Genomic DNA, 17027 nt, shown 5'->3' on the forward strand with positions numbered 1-17027 from the left:
GAGAGAGAAGAGATAATGCCGCAGGAGAGAGCGAGTGGGTTGAGCGGGAGGAGGAGTACGAGGGAATAGGGTTTGGAGGTACCCGCCTAACGAGAATCACGGTCCGAAGACCCCGATGCGAGCATAAACAGATAATCGTCCTCTCTTTCTCTTTACGGCATACATCTTTTATATATTCTTTCTGAAGACTATATGCAGAATACTACATCTACAGCACGATCGAGACAGAGAGGGGAGGACAGGTACAGGGCAGAGAAAGAGCAGGTCCAAAAGCGTCCAGACACTAACCCCAAACGAGACTGCGGGATTTTTGATTTGTTTGTAACCAGAAGCGCGTACCCGCAGGCAGTAACCGTAACCGGAACTGGCTGCTGTTTCTGCGCCCGGCCTGCCGCTGATAATGATTATCAGATAAATCGTTAACAGATGGACCAGGCCGGACGAGAGCGAGCGCGCGGGAGCGATGAGAAGAAAAGTGATGATGGCATACCAAGAAATGGCAGGCAAGCCAAGCATTTGCCGACACCTCGCCTCTGCGTAATAAGCAGCAGGAACAGCAGGCAGGCCGGTGGTCTTCTGGGCTTGGCTTTTGGAGCCAAGTCGGTTTGTTGTGGTTGGATGGGTGGTCAAGGGCTTGGCCTGGGTGGAAGTGAAGATCAAACCCGCGGCGGGCTTGGCACTCCACCCTGAGCTGGGCGGCCGAGATGGAGCTCGACCGGATGCTCTGCTCCGCGGTCACAGCACGCTGGAAAGAACTGCCTGATAGACCAGGATAATAGTCAGTAGACAGCAGAGAACAGTAGGCAGTGCCGGAAGAAAAAAAAAAACAAGGTTTGCGGAGCGCGGCCCATCTGATTACTTTTGCGCGCAGAGTTAATTCGTCGCAGGTCTTCCACCCGCGCTGGCTACGAGCAGTGCTACCGCTGGTCCTTAGTCTGAGTACCAGAGTTAATCTTTCCATCGCCAGGCCTGGCCTCTTCCTATTGACCAAACCCTCGCAAGAACACTGACCACCTTCCCGGCTCTCCTCACGACATATATCTATTCCGCGTTCTGCCTTTGTTCGTTTTTCTCCCTCCCTCCCTCCCTCTCTCCATCCCCCTCCCTCACACACACCATGCGTCTCTCGACCATCCTCCTCGGCGCTGCCACCGCGGCCGCCTCCGTCGCTGCAAAGACCGTCCAGTACGACTGGGTCGTCAGCACCGTCACCGCCAACCCCGACGACCTCTACGAGCGCGACGTCGTCGGCGTCAACGGCGCCTGGCCTCCCCCACCGATCGTCGTCGAGAAAGGCGACCGTCTGATTGTCAACATGACAAACAAGCTCGACCAGCCGGCCTCCATCCATTTCCACGGCATGTACCAGAACGGCACAAACGAGATGGACGGCCCCGTCTTTGTCACCCAGTGCCCTGTTCCCTCGGGCTCGAACTTCATCTACAACTTCACCGTCGACCAGGTCGGTTCGTACTGGTACCATTCGCATTACAAGGCGCAGTACGTCAACGGCTTCAGAGGTCCGCTTATCGTCAAGGATCCTGATGAGCCTTGGGATTACGATGAGGATGTTTACTTGACCTTGTCTGACTGGTACCACGACGATGCATTCTACCTTGTCAAGAACGAGTTCTTGACTCTTAGAAACCCCACTGGTGCCGAGCCCATTCCTGGTATGTATATCCTCTTGTCTGCAGTCAAGTGCACTGATGCTAACTTTTTGTAGACGCTGGTCTCATGAACGACACCCAGAACGTCAAGTGGAAGGTGGAGCCCAACACCACCTACAAGCTGCGAATCATCAACATTGGTGGTTTCGTATCTCAGTACATTTGGTTCGAAGGCCACGACTTTGAGATCGTCGAGGTCGACGGAATCTACGTCGAGAACCAGAAGGCGTCGATGCTGTACGTGACCGTTGCGCAGCGCTACACGATCCTGCTGACGACCAAGAACACCACCGACGAGAACTTCCCGTTCATGATTTCGTTTGACCTCAACATGCTCGACAACCTGCCCGACACGCTGCAGTACAACACCACCGGCTGGCTCACCTACGACGAGGACGCAGACTTCCCGGACGCGGCGGTGATCGACGAGTTTGACTTCTACGACGACTTCTACCTCGTCCCGCTCGAGAAGGAGGAGCCCTGGGAAGCCGATACCACCATCACCGCCACGGTTATCATGGACAACTTGGGCGACGGCGCCAACTACGCGTTCTTCAGCAACGAGACCTATGTGGCGCCCAAGGTTCCCACCCTCATGACCGTCATGTCCGCGCCCGAGAACGAGTCGACGAACGCGTGGATCTATGGCTCGAACACGAACGCACACGTGCTCGAGTACGGCGACGTTGTCGAGATCGTGCTCAACAACGGCGATACCGGTACCCATCCTTTCCATCTCCACGGTCACGCGTTCCAGGTCATCGAGCGGTCGAACGCGTCGGACTCGGACGACGACTTCATCACCTACGACGCCTCGAACCCGGGCATCATCAACGAGTACCCGATGCGCAGAGACACGCTCTACCTGCGTCCTAACGGCTACTTTGTCATCCGCTTCAAGGCCAACAACCCGGGCGTCTGGTTCTTCCATTGCCATATCGAGTGGCATTTGGAGCAAGGTCTCGCAATGACCTTGATCGAGGCCCCCACCGAAATCAGAGAACGGATCACGATCCCCGACGACCACTGGGCGGCCTGCAAGGCCGGCGGATACTCGTACGAGGGCAACGCTGCCGCAAACACAGAAAACTACTTTGATCTGACCGGCGAGGCCGTGCAGCCGGACCCGCTCCCGGCGGGATTCACGGCGCGCGGAATCGTCGCGATGGTGTTTTCGTGCGTGTCGGCGTTCTTGGGCATGGGCTTCATTACCTGGTACGGTATGTCTGAGCTCAAGACGACGGAGCATGAGGTCGCGCAGGTGATGGGAGAGATCCCGCTCGATGACGAGAGCGGTGAGTCCAAGTAGACTCTCTCTTTTTTTTTTTTGCCTCGTGTACACCATTGTTTCTGAGCGTTTTCTTTTTTTTCTGTAATTCATAATTCTTTTCTGGTTTTTTAATGGCTAGTTTGCTACTCCGTAAAACTTGGTTCTTTTCTCTATCTTTTTCTCTTTCTATTTGTTAATGACGATTTGTTCATATCCAGAGTATAATATTATTAATCACAACCAACTAAACTATGTATGAAGGCGATGACGATTGCTCGGCATGATGCCGGCGAATTCATCTCAGGTGAAAATGAAAAAGATGGGGGGGATTCAGCAGATCTTTTGACAGGATTGTCAGTAGTTTAGAATTTTGTTTTGCCTCGGATGTTGCGACGGTAAACGAAATTACGCCCCGAAACTATAACGAGTGAGTCGTCGTCGACAGATGACCAACCAAGCAAATGCCCGGGAGAAGAAAGAAGCTAAGAGAACGAGGAGAAGAAGAACAAGACAGACTATGCCGATACCGGACCGTAGGGCGGTTGGGTAGGTCGGAAGAGCATGCATGCGCGCGTGCAGAGCGTCCAGCCCATCGAGACCACCGCGGCTTTTCTTGTCTGTTTTCTCGCCTCTCGGATCGCTCCAGATTTCAAGGAAAGCGGAGGGAAAGGGAAAAAGTTTCTACTGGGCCTGTGTTTTGGGTTAGAGTGGGTGGATGGAGGGGGATAGAGTGTTGGGTGTTGGGTGTCTGTGTGTTTTTGGTTTATCTGATTGAGTGTAAATTTTTTCAGTGTCTTTTGAAAGATGTTTCGAGATTTTGTTATATAAAGAATATATGAATGCATCCGCATGAATAACTCGCTTTAGCCTCTCCTTTATCTCCCCTTATGTTTCATTATATACGAATGAACGAGCACGCACGCATGCATGCATGCAAGCGGAGGAAAAGCCTGCCCGAAAATAAAGTTGGCCGGAAGATGAGGGCTGGACCGCTAACGGAGATTGGGGATCAGATAATCAAACAGGAGGAAGCAAAGCAAACGCAAAATTCAAAATAAGAAAATTCTTGCAATCTGATATGCAGAGGATTTATAACTATCACTCTGTTGATTGTTCGTGTCTTTTTCGTTCTGTCTGTGAGGGATGATGCGTGGATGTGACAGGTTTCTATTCTGTCTGTAGATGTAGATTCACAGACGTCTGTCTGTTCTGTCAAACAAGTACAGTAGGAAAGTCAAACCAGTCCCTCGTCGGACTTGAACAGCACCCCAGCACTACGTGGACGACGTTGACGTGGAGGGCAAATGGTCTAGGCGACTTTCTGAAATATGCTTCCTCGTCTTCGGATTTCCTTTCATCTGTTTTTTTTTTTCGCATCGTTCATTTATTCGATGGGGGTGGGTTATAGTGGGTGGTTGCCCTCGTGTCTTTGCGGATGCGTAGCCGTTGACGCGGTGGAGGTGCAACGACGACGACTGTCTACTGAATGATTTACCTGCAATGAGTAGCGTAGCCAACTATCCAGTTATTATAAATATCATCAACAACACTGTGAGCAGCAACACAATCACCAACACAGCGGCTTTCGCATTGCTGTCCTGCCCCGTGTTTAGGGCAACAAACCAGCTACTTTCCAAAACTCAAAACCGCCGTTCGCCAGATTTCCAGCGCTCGACTTGCAAAGTTTTCTCTGCTCAGCAGCCGCTGTTCTGCTCTCTCCTTCCTCTCCTCGTCTTTTGTCTCGGCACCGTGTCGAGATCCATATTACTCTTGGGTGCATTTAGACTTCCCATCAACCGAGCTCTTGTCTTCCCATCCCATCCCAATCGTCATCTTCCTCTGCTTGCTCTCGGGTTTTTTCGCCTCTGCCGTCGCATTATTTTTCAAAAGCGAGCAAGTGGCGCCATTGCCTTCTCCAAGTCCCTGTTCTAGAGCCCGTGGCTGAACACCACCGCGTGCCTTCTTCACCATCCAAGAGTCAAAACAAGTAGACGCCACTAAACATGTGGTGTGGTGCTTCTTCCGATAATCTAACCTAATCACCCGCCGCCGCCGCCATCCTCTTCGCCCTCTCTCTCTTCCGCTTTTTTTCACACTTCATCTAGACTCCCGCTCTATCTACTACTAACCCTTATCTCCCGACGAATCAACATCAACGCCCAGGCACCGCATGGCTGACATGACATGACATCTCTCGCGCGCCCGGAGAAACTGCGTCAGGTTTCCCGTTTTATCTCCTCTTGCTTCCAAGTCCTCGTAACCGTTTTTCATTCATTGATTTACTCATTCACAACTAAAGAAAAAAAGAAAAGTCCAACCGGACTTATCCGATCCAAACACCGTTTCGTAGAGTGAAAAAAAACCTGCAGTGAGGACAGACCACGTCCTGGCTCTAGATCGATCTTTCGCTACCTTACCTTTGTGACTCTCCCTCCCTCTCCCTCTCCCTCTCCCTCTCCCTCCTCCCTCTCTCTCTTAGCTCCAGCTCTTCTCCGACAGACTCCGAGAAAAGGACCCACTCCTACTCCTTTCGTTAACTTTCTCCCAAACTCCGTGGCACCACCTCCGCCTAGCTTCCGAGGACGTGCGCCTCCGTTGTCAAAAATTTTTTCTGCGTTTATCAGATGGGGGTAGGTTGTGCGGAAGTCGGCTGTCGGCTGTCGGCAGCGGAGAGAGGGCGGATGTTATCTCATCGCTGTGAGTTTCTGATCATCTTCTGTTCACAGCATCTGACTGCTTTATTCGTACTTCCTCCTCCATCACACTCACTCCTCTTCTTCTTTTCATATAAACCAATCACCATCCCCTCCTCTCACCATTAACACATCATCCACATCTGAATCCCATCATCCAAATAAATATAAAATAAACTGCCTGTAGCCGCATTGGATGTGACGACTGCCTATTCCGTCCACACTTTATTTTTTTTTTGCATACCCGGCTTGCTGGCGCGCTCGGGTACTTTCCTTACCTTACCTTACTTATCACCACTATACCCTGTCATGTCATGCGACTACACGACTTGACTCAGTCGGGCGGGTTAGTAAGTGGTCTGAGGTGAGGTTATGTAATTTTTTTGAGAGGATGTATTTCCGCTTTCGGCAGTTTGGAATGATCGCTGAATGCTTAGTACACAAGCGTCACACTATTGTAATAAACTAAGTGACCATTACAGATTCCGTTTTTGGTAATTTTATACTCGACTGATTAAAACTACTTGATAATAACTAGCGATACAACTCAACAACCAGATCATACCTACTTCTCCCCAGCCACAGACGCTCTCTCAGCGTGCTCGTTCTTCTCCTTCTCATGCATCGTCCGCAAAATATCCCGAACCTGCCGCTCAGCCTCAACATCAACCACCTCATCCTTATCAAACACGCGCGCCATCTCCTCGAGCGTGTGTCCGCGCGTCTCGGGGTATCCAAAGTACGTCGTGATGATGATGCCGATGAGCAGCCCGAGGAAGATGAAGTAGTACTTCCACTGGATGTTTTCGAGCGCGATCGAGTTCACAAACAGGTTGAAGATCAGGGCGAGGAAAGTAGATACCTGGACGACGACGAGGCCGCGCGCACGGTTGGTGTAGTTCCAGATTTCGGCGGGGTAGGCGATGATGAGCGGCGTGTACGCGATATCGTAGAATCCGTAGTAGATAAACAAGAACGGAATCATCGCGATTCCAGTCGCGCTGTTGCCCGTGTTTGCAAACGAGCCCGACAAGGCAGTGATGAAGACGTACGATAGCAACATGCCGACTCCAGACGTCAGAAACAGCAGCCGGCGACCAGCGTAATCAACTACAAACGCGGCAAACACGGCGCAGATCAAGTTCCAGAGTTGCAAAAAGCCATTTATCAGCGTCTGCTTGGTCACAGAGGTGATGCCGACAGAGTTGAGCACGATCGAGAGGTAATAACTAACCACGCCGACGCCGTTCCACTGCGCAAACACGCCGAGAGTGATACTGATAAACAACCGGTGTCGATTCCCAGGCGTCTTCCACAACAACGACCACGATCCATTCTTAGCCGCGTACTTCTCGAGCTCCAGCGTCCGACTAATCTCCTCCATCTCAAAATCAACAAGCACAGAGCTTGCGTCGCCCCCGGCGTGGTACTTTGTGAGCACGGCGCGCGCCTCGGAGTACCGGCCACGTGAAATCAGCCAACGAGGCGACTGCGGAAGTAAAATCGTCGGGATCAGGAGGAGAACGGGGATTCCGCACTGCAGAAGCGTGGGCGTGCGCCAGGACCAGCTGTCTAGATGGCGCGTGCCGTAGGTAACCCAGGCCGCGATCAATGAGCCGACGTAGTAGAAGCAGCTATAATCAAAGTTAGCTCATGAGTTTCTAAATCATAAAAGCATCAGGAAAAAACACACTTGAAAAGCGAGGTAGCACGACCGCGATGAGTGGGATAAGCGAGCTCGGCAATGGTAAGAGGAGCACCAAGGATATACGACCCACTAAGACCGACAACGAACCTGCCCATGATAAACATCGCCGGATTCTTCGCGCCCGCACTGAGTCCCGCGCCCAAAGCGACGCCCATCGTTGACACAATCATCGGCGCCTTGCGTCCGAATCGCTCGGTAACGTAGCCGACGGTGCACAGACCTATAAAGCCGCCGATGATGTTGATCGCGTTGATGAAGCCGCGCCAGCCGCCGGTCGGGTAGTTCATGAACTCCTGCCAGCTGTCGAGAGACTGCAGACCGTTCATCATCGAGCTGTCAAAGCCTGTGGCGGAGGAGTAGCACATACAGGCGACGAGGAAAAGATTGAGCTTGATGAGGTGGGGTTCGCGATACCATGGCTTGGTTTGGATAGGGAGGATCTGCAGAGTAGAGAAGTTAGCAAGTATTTAGTAGAAGTCAGTAGTAAAGCAGTACATACAGCTGCAAGCTCGTCGCCGACAATGAGCGCATACTCCTTCCTGATCTTCTCGATCTGTTCCTGACTCATGGCTGTCTCTTCAGGGGTCGACATGCTTTATACTCGATGTAGTGTCGTAGTGCCTGTTCTCTCTGTCCACTTGCACGAGCAAAAGATACAGAACACCAAGACGTCCCAGACGCCTGATATTTATACTCATCCTCGCCGTCGTATATCTACCCAGCATGACCTGTCCAAAAGCCCACGATCGCGCACCTTCATCGTTGGATCGCGACCTCTGCTCATCCGAGCCGCACAACGATCAATTTTGCGGGGTATCGCGTCCGGGTCCGTCTTTGTTCCTTCCCCGTGGTGAACCTCGCCCTTTGCTGTTCTTTTTACTTCTGCGATCGCTCAAGTTTCTAATTTTTCTAACCCGTGTTGATGGCACATGATGCGTGCTTCGGGGAGTGTCGGCCGGAGTGTCGGGCCGTCGTCGTGCATGCTTTTACAGCGCGTAAGCCTCGATGCTGGTGATCAGAGGAAGCGGGGTCTCGTGAGCGTTGCTCATCTACAGCTGTCTCTTTCTAATCATGACTAACATTCAGAGAAAGTAAATAGTGTTACTATCGTACTCTGAAATGCTGGAAGTCTCTCGCGCTCTGCTCAGCGAGAGATCAAGAAGCAAAGGACTCGCTCTGGAACAACAGGCTAAACCCTGACAAACACCGCTCAACTATGCTGAAGTCATATTCTCACGACTTTCTGCAAATTTATGTTTATTATTTTGTCCCTGGCTATTGGAAGAGCGTCTTTGTCTTGCTTTATGCTCGGCGTAATCTTCTCGCGCAAAAGATCGGGCAGCAGAGAAGCAGAGCAACGGCAGCATCGTGTATAGTTCAGAGTTGGAATGGAGAGCTGTCTTCCTACCATAGTTCTCTTTTATTGATTCCCTCGGTTACGTAGAGATGTTTTTGATTTGACGTAACAGAGGATGAAGTACCTGACAGACTGCTGATTTGGAGTGCTTGCTAACGAAAGCCATACACCGACGAAGATCGAAGTAAACACACTCCCCCTTCTGACCTTCCTTACAAACCAGCACCTCCCAATCTTCCGCACATACACGCTCCACTGCCCTACTCAACCTCCCCTTCCACACCACAGCTGCCACTCCAGCTAGACCAGCAGTCAAGCCAAAGCCGTCTTTCAATACCCGCCAAGCAGCCTGGCTGTTTAGCGACGACCTCTTGTCTGAGTTTAACTTCCTCCCTGCCGAGCTCTTGTCGCTGTCTTTAATATTATCAATACAAACCCTTTGAAGAAATAATAAATAAACAAAGATCCCGCTATCCGCGAATGTAAATGCTGCCGCTTCTGTTTCTTCTCTTCTTTTTGGATGACCGGATAGCGTACTCCGGAACTGCAGCGTAACGATGCGACTGGGTAGCAACCAGCGATGGAGGGATTACATAACGACCACAATCTGCGCTGAAGTCCATATTTAGAAAATGCTGAATAACCAGAAATTAAGTAAAAGTCGATCGGAATAGTATTTCCGTTCTCCATGAATTTCCTAAAACTGGTCGAGTCAGGGTTCCCTCATGACGTACACACTAGTTTATGCTGCAGGCAATTTTCATATTCAACTGACAAACTGTCCAAAATTATAACTAACATGCTAATACTATAAACGAAACAACGTCTCCATTCCAGGAAACCATTAAATAGACTGATCTCGACATCTAGTCTTTATTTCTCACCCCCCTCAAACACGGACTCCGTCTTCTCCGCATGCTCGTCCTGCGCCTTATCATGCATCGTGTTCAAGATATCCTCCACCCTGCGCTCCGCCTCGACATCAACCGGCTCGTTCTTGTCAAACACGCGCGACATCTCCTCGAGCGTGTGGCCGCGGGTCTCGGGGTATCCAAAGTACGTGGTGAGGATGACGCCCGCGAGAATGGCGAGGAAGACGATGTAGTACTTCCACTGGATGTTTTCGAGCGCGATCGAGTTCACAAACAGGTTGAAGATCAGGGCGAGGAAAGTAGACACCTGGACGACGACGAGGCCGCGCGCGCGGTTGGTGTAGTTCCAGATCTCGGCGGGGTAAGCAAACAGAAGCGGGGTGTATGCGATATCGTAGAAACCGTAGTAGATAAACAAGAACGGGATCATCGCGATTCCAGTCGCGCTGTTGCCCGTGTTTGCAAAAGATCCCGACAAGGCAGTGATGAAGACATACGACACAAACATGCCGACTCCCGACGTCAAAAACAGCAGCCGGCGACCAGCCGACTCGACCACGACCGCGGAAAAGACGGCGCAGATCAAGTTCCAGAGTTGCAAGAAACCGTTGATCAGCGTCTGCTTGGTCACAGAGGTGATACCGACAGAGTTGAGCACGATCGAGAGGTAGTAACTGACAACGCCGACACCGTTCCACTGCGCGAAAACTCCGAGAGTGATACTGATAAACAACCGGTGTCGGTTTCCAGGAGTCTTCCACAGCAGCGACCACGAACCGTTCTTGGCCGCGTACTTCTCGAGCTCGAGCGTTCGGCTGATTTCCTCCATCTCAAAGTCAACAAGCACAGAGCTCTCGTCGCCGCCGGCATGGTACTTGACGAGCACAGCGCGCGCGTCTTGGTGACGGCCACGCGAAATCAACCAACGAGGGGACTGGGGGAGCAGAAGGGTGGGAATCAAAAGGAGACAGGGAATGCCGCACTGCAAGAGCGTGGGTGTGCGCCAGGCCCAGTCGTTGAGATGACGAGTGCCGTAGATAACCCAGGCGGCAATCAGCGAGCCAAGGTAGTAGCAGCAGCTATATCAAAGTTAGCTAAGAAGTTCTCATGTCATAAAAAGATGAGAACACATACTTGTACAGCGAGGTAGCGCGACCACGATGAGTAGGGTAGGCAAGCTCAGCAATGGTAAGAGGAGCACCAAGAATATACGAAGCACCAAGACCGACAAAGAAACGACCCATGATAAACATCGCCGGGTTCTTCGCGCCAGCACCAAGACCAGCGCCCAAAGAAATACACGTGATCGAAAACACCAAGGGCACCTTACGACCGAAGCGCTCGGTGAAGTAACCGACGGTCGAAAGACCCAAGAGACCACCGATGATGTTGATGGCGTTGATGAATCCACGCCAGCCGCCGGTGGGGTGGTCCATAAACACCTGCCAGAGCTCGAGCGACTGCAGACCGTTCATGAGCGAACTGTCGTAGCCGGTGGCGGAGGAGTAGCACATGCAGGCAAAGAGGTGCAGGTTGAGCTTGACGAGGTGGGGCTGGCGGTACCATGGCTTGGTGGAGATGGGGAGGATCTGGATGGTTGGAGGAGTTAGCAGGGCACTAGGAGCAGTACAGCATGAGAGAAGGAAAACGTACAGCAGCGAGCTCGTCGCCGACGGTGAGCGCATAGTCCTTTCGGATCTTGTCAATCTGCTCCTGGCTCAAGTTTTCTTCGTTGGCCGACATGATGGATGAGAGTCGTAGGGATTTGTCTTGTTCTCGTCTACGAGCAGGAGATACGGGGCCCAGAGGACGTCGCGGACGTCAGCTATTTATACCCATCGCGTCCGTCGCATACTCGAGAGCAGGAGGGCAATGGCGGGGTGGGTAGGGGCACCTTTGTTCGTCAGGCAGCCGCACCCGGATCATTTTTGCGGGGTATTCTGTGCCCGGGTCCGCCATTGTGCAACTCTAACCTTCCCCGTGGGGAAATCCGCCTACTTCGCGGCCGCTTTTGCTGCAACGGTCGCAAGGCCCCCGCCGGCTCCGTTTCTAACCCGTTGTTTGCGTCGTTTGCTTGGCACATGATGCATACTTCGCGGAGTGTCGGCACCGCCCTCGCCACCGGAGAACGGAGGAAGCGGGGCAGGTAAACACTGCGCGCTGCTCATCTCCAGCTGTCGCTTTAATACCCATCTGCCATCGAGAACAAAGTGCGGTATTCTCTATTGTGCTCTGAGCTTGACATGACCCTTGAGGTTCATTATGTTCATAATGTTCATTATATTCAGACTGCCGAACAGACACAGGAAGCGGAAGGTGTGCGCGAGAACGACCAGGTGGGACCTGACGGCACCGCTTGGCCACGTTACAGCCATGCTCTTGCCAAGTTCAGCAAGCTTATGTTTTGCGTTCCCTGTTTCTCATTTCTTACTATCGGAAGAGTGTTTCTTGGTCTGGTCTTGGAAGCGGCGTAGTCTTCTTGCGCAGACAGCACTGCAGCAGCGCAACGGCAGCAGAGCAGGACTGCAACGGTTGCGGGTCATGGAAGAACTCTCTCCCGGCCGTGACTCTCTTTCTTTCCTCTTTCGCTGATTCGGATGCTCGCGCAGAGAACCTGCTGAACAGCCTGTCGAAGCTGTCTATCTGCCTGTCAGGCAGCTGATCTAGAGTGCTCGCATGGCAGCCATCACGATCAAGAATAGAGGCTGATCTAGAATACCACTCGTGTCTTTAGAATAACATAACACGACTGCCACGTAGTAATGCAGAACTCGAAGGCCGGGTTGGTTCCTCACCATCCCCATCTCCGGAGCGGCAGTAGCTCGACAGCTAGCCGATTGCCGACCCTCCCTCCGTCTCGTCTCTCGACCTGCCAGACGGAAGCAGCAGCATTCCACCGGTCCGTTCAGCATCCTACTTTAATCAGACAGCTAGACTTGACCGTCTTTGGCAGTCCAGCTGCTGTTTGCTGCTGCTGCTGTCAGTCAAAAGCGGATATGCAACGACCGCGCTGTTTAGCGAAATCTGCAGAAGGTCCCCACCTTCGCAGTGGCCAAAACCATACGATGAAGCCGAAGCGGATGCTCATCAGTCAGCCGGGTCCGCACGCCCTCCAGCCTGCGGTACCATCCTCGAGACCGTTATTCTTTCCTCCAACGGCATCTCGCACTTCCTCCAGACCACGCACGCCCAGCATCGTCATTCTAGTTTTGTCAACAGCTCTACAGGGACTGGGCAAACGGACGCGGGCCACGTCACGGGAGGGGAGGGGGTGACCTCGTCTTCTGACCCGGGCATCGGCACCCGGTGATGTCTCTCCCTCCTGCTTGGCGCCAACCCACTCCGGAAGGACCCCGGGGAGTGTCGGCAGGCGAATGTTCAAAAAAAACCTTGTTCAGGATAAGCGACCGCTGGGCTGCCTGGAGGTGAGGAAGAGGAGAACGAGAGCACTGGGGGAAGGAGTACGTTCTGCAGATGCAGAAGAGGGGAAGAGAGCATGTGCTCGTTATTGTGTTGCGCTAGAGCCGCCCCCGGCTTTTCTCCGCGTCAGCACAATGGGGAACAGCCTGCAAAAAGGCGCACTCACGGAAACGTCCGCCAGCCTCGGATTGCGCGGTGACTGATTGTTCGAGATGTCATAGCTCGGGCCATAAGACCTCACCCGGCCGCGAGCAAGGAGCAACGCCGCCGGAACAGTGCCACTGCTCCGTTTTGCTGTTTGAAGCAGACTTTCATATCTTAAGGAGAAATACAATTGCGGACCAGTCACCTGTCTCTTCTACAGTTTAGAGATCGTATGACCGCCTGTCCTGGCGAAGCGAACCATCTACTCTTTCCTCTCTTTCATTCAGGGACTATCTTACATCAACAGCGAACCACCTCATGCGCTCTAAACCGCCAATGATCAACTCCCGCCGTAAGGCACATACACACCACTCCGCACACCACACTCACCGACCCATACGTCCACGCATTCCTTCTCTCTAACGTCACCAGCTCCAGCACAAACGTCGAGATCGTCGTCAGACACCCGCAGAACCCATCCATCAGCCCTTGCAGAACCTGGCATGCCGTCGGATCTGCCCGCTGGTAGACTCTCTGCTGCCCAATCATCAGACAGCCGATTACTATCGTACCAAATATGTTGGCCGCGAAGGTGCCGATCGGAAAGCGCGGGTTCAGAGGGTTCAGCTTGCGCGATAGATACCACCGCAGAAAAGTCCCCATCGGACCAAACGTCGCTGCAAAAAGCGCATTCCCGCGCCACTTCTTGATGAATATACACATCAGCAGCACGCCGATCCAACACCCGGCTCCCAACCCCACAGCAAGGACTTTCATCGTCGGCACCGTCCTTCGCCCGCTCACCAGATTAAACCCGTATAGCTTGCCGTCTTCTACTGCCTTGTTTGTCTTTGGACCTACCGATTTTGTCCACAGATGACGGACAAAGACGCCGACTTCGCGGCCGAATTTGAGGCCCGTGAGCGAGAACGCGAGCGTGAGCGTGATGCCGTCGATCAGACCGAGAACCGAGTACCCGCGCGGCCGGTCGTACGATGGCTGCGCGTTTGCCATAGCTAGAAATGTAGTCGACATCCATGACGAAAACGTGGTGAACGATCCGCAAAACCCGGTCGATAGTCCCACGAATAGCTGTAAATTTCGCCTACACAAATCACATCGATTAGTATCAATCAGCCTGCACGCGTGCCGCAACTCTCGACTCACCCATCAGCTACCACGAAAAAATCCTTCAGCTCAGCCAATGCGCCCATCACCACGCATCCAACGAACTGCGCCCAGACAAGCGGCTGGACCGCCGCGCCGGGGTATCCTTCCAGCGACGAGAGTCCCAACCGCGCCAACGCTCCCCAGACTGAGAAAAACGCGAGCAGGCAGAGGATCTCGAATATGTCGCCAATCCAGGGTACTCTGTTTGTAGTGCGTTCCGTAGTCGGCAGCGCTGGAGATTTGCCTGGGAGCTCTTTCTTGCTGTTATCATCGTTTGTTGCCGATAGCTGGGATTCCAACGAGACACGATGAACGCTGTCAGACGACGAGAACGGTGCGAGTGCTTCGCTTATCCCGCGAACAGACTCGATAGAGCTGACCTCCCTCTCTATACTTTCTCGTTCCCGGGTATTCTTCTCAGCTTGCTCGTCACGACGACCACTCCCGGACACGCTGTCGCGGTCGTGGTCATCGCCGGAGAAGTTGTTGTGATCCAATTTTCCTTGTTCGGTCACTACTTATCTAGTAAATGACCCAAATGCTGACTCCATAAACAAGTTATCAAAAGTTTTAACACTATATTGACTGCTCTGTACTTATCATGGCCTGGGTGTAAAGAAGCTCTGTTAAGGGTGTCGGGGCTATCTTTGTTTGGGGTAAATATTAATCGACGATGACGCAGAGCGCCACATCGCCTACAAGCCGCAGCGTAAATGACTTTAGTGACGATTATCGGAAAATGTGAATAATCGACAGTCTACAGCTCGTGCCAGCATCTGCTATCTACATATTGATTTACTGATTGATGGGAAGTACTGGTATATTATACTTCTCCAGCGCTAGCTGTCTGCCAGTCCACTCTCCTCATCCTCACTCTCCACCTTTGTAATATTATCATTCTCCCCCGCCAGCAACGCTCGATCCGTCGGCCTTCTCGGCCACTTCCTCACCCGATCGATATTCGCTGCCGGAAACAGCCACTCCAGAAACCGCAGCAGCAACACGTCAAGAACAACACACATCACAAACAACTTGCCCGCCCATATGCCGCAGCCGTAGTACCGCTTCAGCCTGTCCACCAGCGGCTCGTTTTTCCGGTCGGCAATGATATCATACACGCGCTCTGTCCGCCGCGCGACGTTGTGCCAGCCGTACATGCCCTTGACTTGGTCGTGGAATTTGGAGGTGTCGACTGCTTTGGAGTCGATCAGAGAGATCGCGCGGCTGGTCGACGTCACGAGCGAGTCCTCGGACGGAGACGAGAATATCGTCATGTGCGACGGCAGGACTTCGGGGATACCGCCAACTTTTGTCGTCACGACAAGTAGCCCGCACGAGGCTGCTTCAACCAATACGGTTCCAAACGCCTCTGTAAGTGTTGGATGAAGATATATATGCCCTTTGACCATCACATCGCGCACGTCCTCGTGCCGCACGCTGCCCATCAGCTCGACTTGCTCCTGCAACTGGTACTTTTCCCGCATCTGCTCGAGATCAATCTCGCGCGGTCCGCTGCCGGCAATGATGAACCGCACAGTCGGATGCAGCAGGCAAATTCGAGGGATGACGGCCGTGAGAAGATCTGCGCCTTTATTGGGGTACAAGCGAGAAATCACGACGATCGTAACTGTTCAAGTGTAAGTTAGCTATCTCCGTGTATGAGATTATACGAGTAGAATAATATGATACGTACTGTGCGATGATGAAGCCTTCCCTGGGTCTGGTAAGAAGTTGGAAGCGACGACGGCATTTGGAATAACGCTGACCATATTTGGATCAAGCGATGCTCGCAGGACCGTGTTCTCTTTGCTGCACCCACCGAGTTAGCAATCACTTCTATAATATCAAGCAAACAAACTCAAGGACAGCTCTCTTACCAAGTATGCGAAACGCAAATGACATGCCCAATATCACTCAACGTGAACTTCAGCAACTTATTCCCCAAAATACTCCCCGGGTCCGCAAACCCAAACAGCGAATGGTCAGTAAACACAGTCTTGAGTCCCATCGTCCTGCTATGCAAAATAGCCTCATGGCACAGCGAGCTCAGACTAGCGTGGCCGTGTACGATCTGGATGCGTTCGCGAATGAGGATGTTGCGCAGCAGCGGGAAGAACGAGAACACGGAGGGGAAGGTCGATTCTCGGTACAGCACGAAGAATGGGACGTAGTAGACTTTGAGGCCGTGGGTGAGGTATCGGACGCCTGAACGGGAGCCGTCGGCGTGGGTGATGATGATGACTGAGTGGCCGAGTGATATTAATTTCTGGTGGTAGCAAGAGTATTAGCAGTAGTCCGTTGCAACGAGCACCGAGTATCTCATACCGAAGAAAGTTGATATATATGTGACTCGATTCCTCCCGGCTGCGGATAAAAGAAATCGCAAACCATTCTATTTAGTGTTTATCTGGTTAACACCACAATTCCGACTGGCGACACTAAACGCTCCTTCGATACTCACGCTATATTGTACGGCATCTTTGCGACGTCTGAGGTGCGAAGAACTTCTTCGCTGTCAAAGAATCACCGCAAAAGTCAGACCATAAAGTAGATAAAATTCAGAGTATTCTGGATATGCGTCAATTGACTGATAAGAGGTACTGGGGTGATATGGCTGGGACAATCGCAGGCTGTTGTTTTCGAGATGACGACCGAGCTCGAGATAATCCAGCGTTAAGTTCAGCTTTCAGGGGCCACAGCACCGCTTTCGGTTTATGTTCCAG

General features: G+C 52.4%; 5 protein-coding genes across 5 annotated transcripts; 1 reads left to right on the forward strand and 4 right to left on the reverse strand.

Annotated features, from left to right (window-relative positions):
• The first annotated feature begins 820 nt into the window (after positions 1-820).
• BZA70DRAFT_258645 (putative iron transport multicopper oxidase precursor) lies at positions 821-3190 on the forward strand. The gene is made up of 2 exons (XM_064910845.1): positions 821-1673; positions 1727-3190. Exons 1-2 carry the CDS (start codon positions 1118-1120, stop codon positions 2977-2979), a joined length of 1809 nt encoding a protein of 602 aa, XP_064767417.1. The 5' UTR covers positions 821-1117; the 3' UTR covers positions 2980-3190.
• A 2919-nt stretch (positions 3191-6109) lies between these two features.
• On the reverse strand, positions 6110-8210 carry BZA70DRAFT_280627 (general substrate transporter). Its single transcript, XM_064912995.1, has 3 exons — positions 7841-8210; positions 7327-7781; positions 6110-7267 (listed from the first exon to the last, which is right to left on the reverse strand). The coding sequence occupies exons 1-3, from the start codon at positions 7931-7933 to the stop codon at positions 6199-6201; spliced, it is 1617 nt and encodes a 538-aa protein (XP_064767418.1). The 5' UTR covers positions 7934-8210; the 3' UTR covers positions 6110-6198.
• Positions 8211-9479: 1269 nt separating this feature from the next.
• Positions 9480-11348, reverse strand: BZA70DRAFT_191146 (sugar transporter). The gene is made up of 2 exons (XM_064910034.1): positions 10705-11348; positions 9480-10649 (listed from the first exon to the last, which is right to left on the reverse strand). Exons 1-2 carry the CDS (start codon positions 11253-11255, stop codon positions 9572-9574), a joined length of 1629 nt encoding a protein of 542 aa, XP_064767419.1. The 5' UTR covers positions 11256-11348; the 3' UTR covers positions 9480-9571.
• A 2086-nt stretch (positions 11349-13434) lies between these two features.
• On the reverse strand, positions 13435-14489 carry BZA70DRAFT_239857 (CrcB-like protein-domain-containing protein; the record flags this gene model as incomplete). The annotated part of the gene is made up of 3 exons (XM_064910485.1): positions 13435-13956; positions 13996-14239; positions 14302-14489. Coding segments are annotated over 3 exons (954 nt in total), but the record flags the coding sequence as incomplete, so codon positions are not given.
• Positions 14490-15028: 539 nt separating this feature from the next.
• Positions 15029-16951, reverse strand: BZA70DRAFT_280636 (uncharacterized protein). Its single transcript, XM_064912996.1, has 5 exons — positions 16766-16951; positions 16630-16696; positions 16182-16570; positions 15998-16113; positions 15029-15931 (listed from the first exon to the last, which is right to left on the reverse strand). The coding sequence occupies exons 1-5, from the start codon at positions 16780-16782 to the stop codon at positions 15144-15146; spliced, it is 1377 nt and encodes a 458-aa protein (XP_064767421.1). The 5' UTR covers positions 16783-16951; the 3' UTR covers positions 15029-15143.
• Between the last annotated feature and the right edge of the window lie 76 nt (positions 16952-17027).

Source organism: Myxozyma melibiosi (genome assembly GCF_037950935.1).
Source record: "Myxozyma melibiosi strain Phaff 52-87 chromosome Unknown BZA70scaffold_8, whole genome shotgun sequence".
Lineage (NCBI taxonomy): Eukaryota > Fungi > Ascomycota > Lipomycetes > Lipomycetales > Lipomycetaceae > Myxozyma > Myxozyma melibiosi.

What these genes read in the sequence shown, in the direction of transcription:
- BZA70DRAFT_258645 (XM_064910845.1), top strand. Translation starts at nt 1,118, where the DNA reads ATGCGTCTCTCGACCATCCTCCTCGGCGCTGCCACCGCGGCCGCCTCC. An exon ending in TGGTGCCGAGCCCATTCCTG is followed by an intron (nt 1,674 to 1,726) that starts GTATGTATATCC and finishes AACTTTTTGTAG; the next exon opens with ACGCTGGTCTCATGAACGAC.
- BZA70DRAFT_280627 (XM_064912995.1), bottom strand. Translation starts at nt 7,933, where the DNA reads ATGTCGACCCCTGAAGAGACAGCCATGAGTCAGGAACAGATCGAGAAG. An exon ending in TCGGCGACGAGCTTGCAGCT is followed by an intron (nt 7,782 to 7,840) that starts GTATGTACTGCT and finishes TCTACTCTGCAG; the next exon opens with ATCCTCCCTATCCAAACCAA. An exon ending in CGTGCTACCTCGCTTTTCAA is followed by an intron (nt 7,268 to 7,326) that starts GTGTGTTTTTTC and finishes CTTTGATTATAG; the next exon opens with CTGCTTCTACTACGTCGGCT.
- BZA70DRAFT_191146 (XM_064910034.1), bottom strand. Translation starts at nt 11,255, where the DNA reads ATGCGCTCACCGTCGGCGACGAGCTCGCTGCTGTACGTTTTCCTTCTC. An exon ending in CGCGCTACCTCGCTGTACAA is followed by an intron (nt 10,650 to 10,704) that starts GTATGTGTTCTC and finishes ACTTTGATATAG; the next exon opens with CTGCTGCTACTACCTTGGCT.
- BZA70DRAFT_280636 (XM_064912996.1), bottom strand. An exon ending in ATATATATCAACTTTCTTCG is followed by an intron (nt 16,571 to 16,629) that starts GTATGAGATACT and finishes TGCTACCACCAG; the next exon opens with AAATTAATATCACTCGGCCA. An exon ending in GAAGGCTTCATCATCGCACA is followed by an intron (nt 15,932 to 15,997) that starts GTACGTATCATA and finishes ACACTTGAACAG; the next exon opens with TTACGATCGTCGTGATTTCT.